Consider the following 12884-nt stretch of genomic DNA (forward strand, 5'->3'; position numbering starts at 1 on the left):
AACAGGGAAGAGACAGAAGCATCTGATAAGATGCTATCTAACAATCCCTTTCCTTCATCTCCCCCCCGCATGTTATTGTCTGTAACATGGCCTACAAGATGAAATCTGAGAGAGTAGCTGGTTATATAGGGCCACAGTTCAAAAGGCCCTGACCCAAGTTCTACTCAATATCAGACTTTATTGGAAGTAACTTTGCTTGAAAATAGCAAGAAACATTCTTATCGGTTAATAACATCTAGATAAAGGCCAGTTGAAAAGAAGTGGCAAGGAGCCTGGAAAAATGTTCAGAGCTGCTAATAGAAACAGAAAAAGACCAGCAGAACACAAAATCTAAACTACTGCTGAACTGAAAACCACTACTATTATGGTCTAAGTATGCAAAAAACATTTATACCAGAAGTAACTATGATGACTGTAGCCGTAAATAAATTATTATTATTTTTTCTATGATGACTGCATTAGGACTATACTTACTTAGTGCCACTCAACCAGTTTGAGTTCCTAGATTAGATAATGCTCTGAGGTTAGATGGGGGCAGCTCTATAAATTCCTTGAAAGAAGGACAAATGGATTCTGTCCCTTTCCTAAGGAGGAGGGTCCCTGCCCCAATCCTGTGGAAAACAGAGGGGCTGTGATGGACAGGAGAAGATTCTACCTTCTCTTTTCCCCATTTAGCACAGACCAATAAGATTTGAAAGTCTAAATGGAATAGTGAAGTGAGGGGGCAAAGACAGAGGAGTTTAACAGTCAACAACTGATGGACTAGGCAGGGAGTCCAGTAGGGACCGTAGTGTATGATTTTTAGACAGGCAGTGTTTGGATGCTGTTCCTCAATAAAAACAGTGAATTGTGTGAGGAGGAAAGAGATGGAGAGTGTTATCTTTTCTGGGGGCTGAAGAAAGGGAGGCACTACTGCCCCTGCTATCTGAAGAGGCAAAAGATCTTGAGCTGCCACTGTTGAGCAGCATAGTTGCTGTCTTTCCATGGCTCCTCCTATGCCACTACTGATGCATCTTCTCTCCCAAATGGTTAGGGAAGATTGCATGATTACATACCATACTAGCAACATATAAAATAACACAAAACCAATAACACAGAAATAGCTACCAATAGCTGTAGCTCACGCAAGCTCATACCCTGCCAGAACTTTTTTTTTTGTCTTTTAGGTGCTACTGGACTCTTGCCCTTTTCTACTGCTATTGACAGACTAACTTGGCTGTGTGTGTGTTAACTGCCGTCAAGTCGCTTCCGACTCATGGCGACCCTATGAATCAATGTCTTCCAAAATGTCCTATCTTTGACAGCCTTGCTCATATCTTGCAAACTGAGGGCTGTGGCTTCCTTTATTGAGACAATCCATCTCTTGTTGGGTCTCCCTCTTGGCTACTCATCGTGATCTATATCTAAATCTGCCTTTCTCCCAGCACAGCTGGGATCCTAGGTAAACAACCAAAACAGTAAAATAGCAAATTTAAACAACTAAAATCATTCTAAACAAACAGCAAAGAAGCCAGCATACTGTCATCTTAAAACATGTCCTATGTCCTGTCTGTTCAAGAATCATTGCTTAGTCCAGTGGTTCTCAACCTTCCTAATGCCGCGACCCTTTAATACAGTTCCTCATGTTGTGGTGACCCCCAACCATAAAATTATTTTCGTTGCTACTTCATACCTGTAATTTTGCTACTGTTATGAATCGTAATGTAAATATCTGATATGCATAAAACGGGAGGCACACCTTTCCATTATTCAAATGAAAGAAGCTGTTTGATTTCACAAAAATACAATTTAGCATGTATATAACTTATTTTATTTTTGTTTAATTTATACCCCGTCCTTTCCCAATGTCGTGAGAATTTTCAGTATTGATCATTAGCTTATATTAAAAATATTAGTAATCTATATTAAAAGAGTTTGGGTTGAAATTGACCACATACATTATCACCTATAGACCTGACTTTCAGAAAGCAGCTATTAGCTGACATCAGCTCCAAGCAGGACTCTGACCTAAAAGGGTCATAAGTAATTGCATCGCCAGCAATTAACCACCCAAAGCACATCAGATGCCCCAAAATTTATGCAAGGTTATAAAAACAGACAACAAATCATTTGTCCTCTAAGGGAGAAGTTGTTTTCAGAACATGGGAACACTGACTGATAGACAAGCACAATCAGATATCAAAACAGTCAGTGAAAAGAATTATTATGGAACAAGATATTTCTAAACAATTTAGTCATGATTTGCAGAAAACTCATTTCCTAAGAATGTGTCAGGGAGGGGTCATTTGGGACCCCCTCTCCTCTCTATAAAGGAACAACCCAAAACCCCAGTTCTTTGTCCTTCCACTGAGAGACCACAGACCCTTTGAATGGTTGCCATCTCTGTCTCTCTCTTTGGAAGTGATCCAAAGGCCTTTGTTTCTGTATGTCTGTCAATGTATGTATACGTTTGTTAAATATATGTTCAACTAAATATTGCTTTCTCCTTTGCTTCATATTCTTTTTGTAAGTTCAATAAAACTGTTTGGTACTGCTTATATTGCTTGAATGCTGTTTGAGAATGACTGTGGAAGAATGCTTCTCTGTATGAAAGGTTCTTTTATATCCAAATCTCTCTGGGTTGCTTTTTGGTAAGTGAAGCAGGCAGGAAGGACCAAACACAACGGACTAGAAAGAGGGGGGGTCCACAGACTCCCGCCACACCCAACAGAGTCTGGCTCAGAGCGGCTTCCAACAAATATACATACGGAATACATGGAGTATAAGTTAAAGCATAGAATAAAACTACAGTCACTGATTCAAGTTAAAGATGGCATTCTAATTTCCTACCTACTATATATAATAGTGATTATTCCTAATGGTGAGTTGATTTATAACTAATCATAGTAGGCAGATCACCACTAACGGCCCAGGATGTTGCATGTCCTCCAAGGACTTGAGACAAGAAGAAACCAAGGAAAAGGGGGGGGGGCAACGAGAGAAAACGAAAGGGCATAATGATTATTTTGCAGCAGTGTTTAAGAGCTGCCCAAACGTTTGGAACGGCCCCATTAGGCAGGGTGGCTTTTATTCCCTTCTGAAGGCGAGAAAACTCCTCCGAGGCAGCAAAGAGCGAGTTAATGCAACGTGGTCGAGAGAGCACCCCCATCCCTCAAAACCCAGCGCTTTTGCATCACAGGCTTGTATCACACTTCCTCTCGTGTTTGCAAGGGCTGTGTTCCTGGCTCCGGGTCGGTCATTTCCTTCCAAAAACCCCCAGCTCCTCTTGTCCCCCCCCCTTTGCTCAGAAGTAAAAGCCCTCCCCCACTTTTGTAGCATAGGAGAGTAAGCGCGTGACGGGACCGCAGCCCACGAGGGCTTCCCCCCTCAGACGCCGCCCGCTCCATCCGCGTCCTACCCTCTGACACCCCCAAAAAAAACACCCCTCTGACGAGAAGAGCAGGTGGCCCGCCCCTTTCGGTGCTCTCTCAACCAGGGGAGGAGGAGGAGGAGGCATCCTCTCGCTCCAATAGGGCGAGGCCGCTGCCAATCGGGAGGCGGGAAGGCGCGGCGGAGCGCCCGCCAGTTTGGCTGGGGGGAAAGAGGGGGGGAAAGGAGAAGAAAGAAAAAGGAGCGAGCGGCGGGCGAGCTGAGGGAACCGCGCTGTTGTCGGCAGTAGCTTCCCTCGCCGGGGCTGCTTCTCACACGCTTCCTCGCACCCCTTCTCTCCTGAGGTGGCGCTGCCGCCACCAGTAGCCCTTAATCGTTAGAGGAGTGGTGTCTCAGATCCTAAGACCATCGGAAATATGTGTTTCCGATGGTCTTAGGCGACCCTTGTGAAAGGGTCGTTCGACCCCCAAAGGGGTCTCGACTCACAGGTTGAGAACCGCTGGCTTAGTCTGTTCCAAATACTCTCCTAAATACCTTAGTTTTACAGCCCCTCCAGAATACCACCAAGGACACAGATCAGGTCATCAAAATTCTCCATATTGTCCTTGGAGGCCTCATGTCCTAACGTGTCAGTCAAGGGAGCCTCTTTGTGGAAGCCCCCTAATACCACATTAGCTAGCCACGTAAGGGCAGAACCACTGCAGTTCAGTGCCTTCCATTCCTAACTCAGCCAGCCTTTCCAGAAGGATACCATGGTTGATGGTACTGAAAACTGAGACAATTTTTCTTCCTCATCCACGACTACTACTAGTATTTCATCTTTTTCTACAATTGGGAGCCCTGTCTTGTGAAAGCTCCAAATACGTAGAAAGTTCTTAAAGTGCCTAGTAAACAAACAGGATAGAATTGCTATCTGTACCAAGTTGGGTTCATAATTACATTGTAATAGGAACCCTTAGAATGATAGTCAATCAAACTCAGTTCTGAACAGAGAAGAATGATTTGCTGCTCTGGTCCAGCTAATCAGATAATAAAGAAAATTAGGTACACACAAAATCCCCCCCCCCCACAAAAGAAAAAACTATTTAATCATTAGTCTACAGCTTCTGAATCCCTTTATATAGAATTTGTCAGAATATGTAGCCCCTCTCTTAACATAAAGTGCCTTTGTCCTCACTTTCCTCAGAATTCTTAGTTTTTATTTAGTTCAATTCTCAGCAAATTACAATTCTGCCTGAAACATGCCTTAGCCATCCGCATTCCGTCTCTTAGGGATAGATGAGACATCTCGCAGAACGGCTGGGTAATGAAACGCTGCAATCATCATCAGTGTCTACAGACTACAATTACAACACATATAGCTGGGACCACATAGTCATTTATCATGGTAAGCCAGGAGAGGAAGCTGCTGAATACACACTGATTAGGAGAAAACCAGATAAAAGACATTCATTCCAAAAGAAACATCAACCAGCATCAGTTTTTTTGGGTCTTTCATTTACATACAAATTGCTGACTGGCTAGTATTTTACATACACAGACCTCTGAAATCTACCCAGACAACAAGTAACAACAAGCTTTCAGATAACAGAATGCTGTCCCATATCAGCAGTCCTTTTGCCATTTTTGAAGGCATTTTACCCACTAATTCTACCTATATCAAATTATCCTAGGATATGCAGAAAACACAATTTGAGTCTTGGTAATTATCATGAAGATAGTTCCTATGATTGGGCATGCAACTAGGAATATGCTATACAATTCCCTAGACCAGGAGTGTCAAACATAAGGCCCATGGGCCAGATCTGCCCCCTTGAGAGCTCTTATGCGGCCCGTGGGCCAGCCAAGGCAGCCACCCACCCACCCCACTCTCGATCTGGGCTGTGAAGACATGGCCCAGCCCAATCAAGTGGCATTTATGAGATATCTGGCCCTCATAAAAATTGAGTTCAACACCTCTGCCCTAGACCTTTTGACACTTTGAGCAATAAAGCCCAGCCAGAGTGGATATGATTTAAATAACGATTTAAAACACTAGTCAGTAAGACTAGATTTAAATCATGGTTTTCTACATAAAGACTCAGCTCTTGCTGGGATAATCTTAATATTTACAACTAGATGAAGGATTTTTACGTTAATAACTTTTCAGACTAGTTTTACAGTTATATCAAATTACTAATTTGGTTGTACTATTAGAAATACATAGATAATTATGAAATTAGTGTGAGGAGAACTATCTCCAGTTTCATTCGGGCCACCATGCCTTGCATTTCTTTGTTGCAGTGTTTGCATTTTTCACGCATGCCTGCCTTACCCATAGGTAGAGGACCTTAATTAAAATATTCCCAAACTCCAGAGAGAGAATAATATGGTAAACCTCAGGTTATACACAGAAAGATCCCAAGACTTGTGGTGTATTCTGCTCAAAAGGTTTCACTTTCATTTTTACTACTTGCCCCTCCCTTCTGACACTTAGCTCCTTGTGCAGATCTATTCCACTCAAAATAATCTTCTATTCATTGAACTTCTTGAAACTCAGTACTTAAGAGATAAGGGGTTGATTCTGTGTACATAGATTTGCAAAGGAACAGTGAGATTAAGATCTTTTTCTCTGCTCTCTCTTTTACAACATTTTTGCTGTGAAGCAAATAAAATTTACAGTTTTGAGAACAGCAAAACCAAGCATCTGTGATAATACCTTCCAGACAGAAAAACTGCCCAAAATAATCTTACAGAAACCTCTGCAAAAGGATGACATTGTTAATGGATTAATGGAATTCATTAATCAAAAAAATTAAACATTGTATGAATATACAGCCTCATGCTACATAATTAAAAATTAATCCTTATTTCCTGATGAATAACCTTTGGACTAAAATGTATCTTAAATAGAAAACTTTAGATAGATTTTTCCTCAACGAGCTTTTTATTTTAAAAAGCCTGATTTAAATATAAAATCTGGTTTAAATTTTTAAAATCCGATTTTTAATTTTTTTTAATTAATTTTTTTTTATCCTGACCCCAACTCTGGTAGCAGTAAAATAAAAGCAACAAATTGGAAAGGCAATGTCAGTGTTTAAAAGAAGTGGGGAAAAGAAGAACATTCATCTTTTGTGTTTAAATCAAAATCTGCCATGCAGTATTATTTTTATATACTTTAAAGATCTGAAGGCTTCCAGGAGCTTTCTCTTTCTGATAAAAGCTTGTTACAGGCTTTGACATATTAGAGCACATGAACTATGGTATTGGTGTTGTACATATGCCGAATTATTCAATATAAAACCTAATTACACATATAAACTGCAAATATATAGCAGAGGTTTAATTTCCTTTTAAAAGGAAGGAGAGACTGAATATTCTATGCCAGAGGCTTATGCTTCTATTACATTATTAAAGGTTTCAGTAAGTAACTAGCAATACATTCTGCCTTTTTCTATTACCTTTCCCAGCCTTTTTAATGGCTAATGAGGAACTAATTCTCATGAGAAACTAATTTTCGAGTTACAGAACTGAGTGCTTGATTCTCGCTTTTCCAATGCAGAAATGTTATTCATGCCAAGGGTATATAATGCTGACTATGCTGTAATGATGTAATGTAAACAATAATTGTATTTTATGATTTAAACATGAAAACAAGATGCTATAAATTAATGAATGGGTTCAATCTCAACATATTTTTCTGGAGATGAGAATGATGTTAAAATTGATTATATAGTGTGATCACAAAACTGATTGTTTATAGTTTAGCAAAACAGCCCGGTGAAAGAGGAAGTCCTTATTTGGTAATACAATGGGAGGCCACTGAGCATGTGAAGTAAAAATGAGAACTGCTCGATTCTCAAAGTCAGCAGACCTCTCTCAGAGGGTCTCAGAAGAGGCAGTTGGTATGTATGGCTTTACAAATATATTATTCTAGAGTGTGAACTAGATATTGGTTCTTGTAGGTTATCCGGGCTGTGTAACCGTGGTCTTGGAATTTTCTTTCCTGACGTTTCGCCAGCAACTGTGGCAGGCATCTTCAGAGTAGTAACACTGAAGGACAGTGTTGTCCTTCAGTGTTACTACTCTGAAGATGCCTGCCACAGTTGCTGGCGAAACGTCAGGAAAGAAAATTCCAAGACCACGGTTACACAGCCCGGATAACCTACAAGAACCAATGAACTCTGACCGTGAAAGCCTTCGACAATATTGTGAACTAGATACTTTGAACTAAATCAGACTTATTTGACTGTTATATTTTAAGTGGTGGATTTTAAAACTGAATAGTATGTAGAACTTGCTTGCTTTACTGTATACATTGTTACTGAATATTAAGACTTTGTAATACTTGCATATACACATATATATACACAATTACATTGGAGTACATCAATAAAAAGGCTTACTTTTTAAGTGAGTAAAGTAGTTGAGTCCTGCTTAGTAGGTGACTACCTGAATAAGATAACATACCACTTCTCAGGAAGGGGTCCATTCTAAGAGCATAGTCACTCAAAAGGCACTGACCCACTTCAAGCTAAAAAGGCAAAGCTGAACTGAAAGCCAAAAATCCCTCCCTTCGCACACACACACACCCCCGGTAGCATTATTTAACTTAGGCTGAAAGTAGCACACTCTCACTCAATAGAAAAAATCAAATAGATTCAACTCAGCACAGCTATTTTGTAAGAAAGTTAAAATAAATACCTGGCTTTCAAAAGGGGCTGTGTCACCCATTTCTTCAGTTTTCGTCGTCCAAATGAAGTTTTTGTATGATCCAAGACCCAAAACAGGCTGCCTTTTGTTTTCCTGTCAGTCTAAAGTAATGAGTTTGTTTTTGATTGAATACATTAAAGCATATTCAAATTCTGATGTATTTAAACAATTAATTAATGATTAACTAGTTACATGCAATTATATTTCAGGCATATTAACAGTACAACCCTAAATAGGGTTATACCTTTCTAAACCCACTGTTCTTAGAAGACTGTAGCTCTGTCTAGAATTGTTCAATAAGCTACAGAACTGTAGTTAAGATACATTTTTAAAGATCCCCAGACCTTCATTTAAAACTGTTGCTACTATACCCCTCCGTTAAGTTTATTATATATACACACCTTAACGAATTCAAATCTTTTAAGAGCTCTCAGGCAAATGTCACCTGGTTCCATGACTAGTGGATGTTTTATAAATATTGTGTGTTAGCTCTAAAACATTTACCAGTTGACACACCTGACCTCATTCTAACAGTCCCCAAACAGTGGTCCAAATGTGGATCTTTCTGATTTTTTACAGTTAAGACTAAAACAAAGACATGATTTAGTTTATCTTCAATTTCACTGTCTTTTTTCACTAATCTTTTTACATCTTTACTCAGGCTGCTTCTGCACAACAATGATTCTCCGTTGTAGCTCTTGTTCCTGCTGTGAACGTAGAGGAATTCACATAGGCAACAGAACATCTCCATGGCCATTTTCCCCACACTTTCTTTGCATTAGCCTCCTTTCACAAGTATGACTTGAGATGGAGACTTTTCAACAGTGGTACCCTGACAGTCAAGTTTTAGGAACCAGGTATTTTCCTAATATACTGTTTGGTATAACTTGCTCTGGTTCCCTTTTTTCTAGCTGGGAACATCTTTTTGACTTAATTCTGTTTGTACTTTGACTGTTTTGTGACTGCTGCTTTGCTGTACTGGCAGCCACAACAGGGAAATGACACATGCCTGTCCATGTGTGGAAAATGTCAGATGAACAGAAGATGATGTCATGTGGATGCTCCCGAAAACAGTGCTGCAGTAAGGAACCCAAAGAGAAGCAAAACTTATTTGTGGAAGCAGTCTAGAAATCTCCCACATTCCGGCATGGATTTCCTTTCTCATATATTTAAATTAATCTTTATTTTTCCCTGTATCTTCAGTAAACACTGAGTCTAAATTATTAAAAATACTGATACTGCACAGAATACTATCAAATCTCCTAGCTGTTGTTTTAAAGCATCATGCCTTTTCTCCCCACCCCTTGCATGAATTTCTTCCAACCCAGCAAACAAATGCACAAATTTTCTATATTCTCTTACTTGGTTCTGTAGGATTTCTAGATTTTTTAATGTAGTTCCATTGAGTTTCATGTATTCAGCTTCACTTGATAACTTCTTAAAATTACTGGAAGAAAATAAAACCAACTGTCATTCGTAGCAAAGACATAAAAGCAGGGGTCCCCAACCTTTTAGAAGTTGCAAGCACCTCTGGACTTCTAACACAGTGTGGTGGGCGCAGCCACAAAATGGCTCCCCCAGTTTACCTTCAGTCACACAGTGAAGATCCTTGTGCTGTGGTGGCAGCTGCTGCCAAAGCAAGGTGTTTAAAAACTTTTTACACAGCCTTGCCTTGTCCACCAGAGCACTCACCAAGGCTGGCAAGCACTGCTTTCTGTGGTGGCATGAGTGAGGCCATGAAGTTCCTTGGCCAGCTTGACCTGTGTGAGATGCTATCCAGGCAGAAGATGCACAGGGAAAATACACTTGCGCCATCCTGTGGGGAGACAGCCGATAATCCAGTCCCTAGGGGGCTTTGGTGGCAGCACTTTTCATCCCTTGATGGGGAAATTAAGACCTGGCTCCAGATGGTTTCCTGGGTTCCCTGCTGGGGGAGCAGGGTTCTCTCTAGCTGATGAACTACTGATAGGCATAAGCACATCAGCAGGCCCATTTGCACGAGCCCCCCCCCCCCCCGATGAAAAGGAAGGCCCCATTAGCCACAGTACTTACCTGAAGACAGACCTGAAAGCCCTCCCACCTCCTAGAGGCTACAATTTCTATATTGAGGGATGTTCTCAAAGGCTATGCACAACAGGAAGTGGATGCTGTTTAGTGTACCACCCCACCAAGGCTATCTCAACTTTGTACGTACAATGGATTCCTCTGACAGGGCCTTCTCGGTCCAGCTAATGCCTGCTGTACTATAATGAACTTCTGAGGCAGTCGCTAATTTGATCTGGCATTTCGATCCCAAAATATAAGTGCCTTGTTGGTCTACAACTCATTGCTACTATTCAACAGGCCAGACAGCCGTATCCTGCCAAACATCAACGCACACATGGAATCCCAAAGCAAAGGTGAAGGGCCACAGATACGTGGCTTCTAGGCCATAAAGGTCCTCTCCAGAAGCTCAAATTGGAGTTTGAAACAAACTAGCAGCCAATGTAGGTAAGATATTTCCCTAAGTGGGCTGCTACACTCTGAATCAGCTGCATTTTATGGATTATCTTCAAGGGCAGACCAAAGCACAGTGCGTTACAGTAATCCAATTGCAAGTTTACAAATGGATCAGTGTGGCCTAATCAACTGAGTCTAAGAAAGGAGTCCGTGAATCAAATGCAGTGATAGATGGTACTCTTGGCCCCTGCACCAACCTTTTTCAAACAGCAAGACTCTATAAATGCAGCAGATGGCAAGTATTTTTATTTATTATTTATCTTTTTTACTTCATTTGTACCTTGCCTTTCTTCCCAATGGAGACCCAAAGCGGCTTACACCTTTCTCCTCTTCCTCCATTTTACCCTCACAACCACTCTGTGAGGTAGGTTAGGCTGAGAGAGTATGATTGGCCCAAGGTCACCCATCGAACCTCTGTGGCACAAGTGGGGGTTTGAACCTGGGTCTCCCAGACACTAGTTCAACACTCTTAACCACTACACCACACTGGCTCTCACATTCGAATCCTACTCAGAGGCCAGATCTTTCCTACTTATACATCCGTCACAAATTAGCCAATGTAATCCAATCTATACTGTTACGTGCTTAAATATGAATCCACACGGTTCAAGTTAACACACCATAGATAAGGTGGAGGGGAAAACAAGAGCCTCTAGCTAATCTGACATTAGAAATGCCCCAGACTGTCCCCCAAGTTCTTGCTGATCATTATTTGCCTTCTGAAAAGCCTCTCATAGTCCACCATATTTCAGCTATTCTATGTCTCATACTATCAATTAACTCCTATGTACTTACTGCGTGTTTGTTTGGACTAACAGTTTAGGCTTACTTTGACAGACAGAATTTACACTTTCTTTTATATTTCAGCGCTTATGCTGTCCATATTCTGTTAAACTAATTCAGATGACATTGCTGAAGCAAGCTGCCCCTTTATAAATTCTGTTGTCTTGTTATGTGACACACTTGGTTACAAATAGGCTTAGACCCCAGTGTAAATTTCCACTTATTGGGTGGGGGAGGGGTATGACAGCAAGGGAAGGAAGCCAGTGGGAACGATAAGGCAAGCAGAGACAATGTGGGAAGGAGTTCCCCTCCTCGAATCCTTATGCCCACCACTTGTTAGTGACAGGCTGACTGGCCATGAGAAATCATCTAAAGATATAAACAGTTTGGAAATCCATCCCTCAAAATCTCCTTCTTCAGGATTTTAAGCCCTTGAACAGGCTGATTTCCTCTTCCTCTCCTCTTTCTTCAGGTGACATTCAGCTGCATTCACATTCTTCCCTTTCTGAGCATCAGGCTATTTTTTTTTTAAGATTTTCTTTTATTTTGGTTTATAAATCATGTTTTTCTGCAGACCTAGGAGTGCCCCAATGTTTAGAGAATTCTATTTTCCCTGTGGGTGCACCCACCCCCACCTCTGTGCAGCCACCATTAGCCGCACAGAGGACAATCAGTTTACTGCTAGAGCTAGTGATAGTATTATAAAAAATCAATTAAAAAGGAAACAAATATTCTTTGACCACAAATGGGGCTTACAAGCTTTTTATAAATATGAGTTACTTACTTAGGGTTACGCAGTATTTTCTCTAAATTAAATTCTTTAAGATAAGTTATCACAGCAGCCAAGGAGCATAACACTGGCTTATCCAAGTTCAAGATGACTGACAACGTTTGGGAGCCTGGAAAACAGAATGTTAATTTGCTTAGTTGTATTTCAACATATTTTATTGCAACAGGATATAAAATGCAGCTTTACAAGATACCATTATCCTTCTGCACTATATGTCACTGTCTATGTGGCTCCTTGCCAAACGAGCATCCTAATCACCTCTACTGCAAATATTTCTTTTTGATAACTTACATTTGGATGCTACAGTAATTTTCTCTTCTACAGTGATGTGCATATAGTTAATCCAACAAACAGGTAAAAGTCACTAGTCCTAAGATTTCTGTAATTTACACAGCTAATATAAATTTGATCACAGTATTTTTACTTGGGGAAAAAATGCATGTCTAGACAAGGAATGGTATTAAAGTTTGCATCTCTAAAAAATCCAGTACTTTCCCTTTGGTTATATACTTGCACTAGGCCAGATCAAATAAGGCAATATGCTGATGCCCAATAGAGGAGCAGGTAGCCTTCTGGTATGGAGAATGGCTTGTAGATTCTGGTGAATGAGAAGAGAGCACACACCCTTCAAAAAGATGTGCAAAAACTATCAAGGAATTCCTTCAAGAGGTATAACAGGTACAACTTCTTTTTTTCATTTTTACAGTTCTAGAATTGTTTTAAAAAACTGGTCAAAGTACGCAAACAACAG

The 12884-nt window shown here is 40.5% G+C and overlaps 1 protein-coding gene across 1 annotated transcript in view; it reads right to left on the reverse strand.

Annotated features, from left to right (window-relative positions):
- The window catches only part of MSH3 (mutS homolog 3), a 68955-nt gene that overhangs the window by 35370 nt on the left and 20701 nt on the right, over positions 1–12884 (reverse strand). Inside the window, exons 10-12 of the mRNA XM_056849014.1 lie at positions 12128–12242; positions 9424–9508; positions 8053–8162 (exon numbers count right to left, since the gene is read on the reverse strand). Coding sequence (XP_056704992.1) covers positions 8053–8162; positions 9424–9508; positions 12128–12242 — 310 coding nt within the window. The remainder of the gene's footprint in view (positions 1–8052; positions 8163–9423; positions 9509–12127; positions 12243–12884) is intronic.

This window comes from Euleptes europaea, chromosome 4 (assembly GCF_029931775.1).
Source record: "Euleptes europaea isolate rEulEur1 chromosome 4, rEulEur1.hap1, whole genome shotgun sequence".
Lineage (NCBI taxonomy): Eukaryota > Metazoa > Chordata > Lepidosauria > Squamata > Sphaerodactylidae > Euleptes > Euleptes europaea.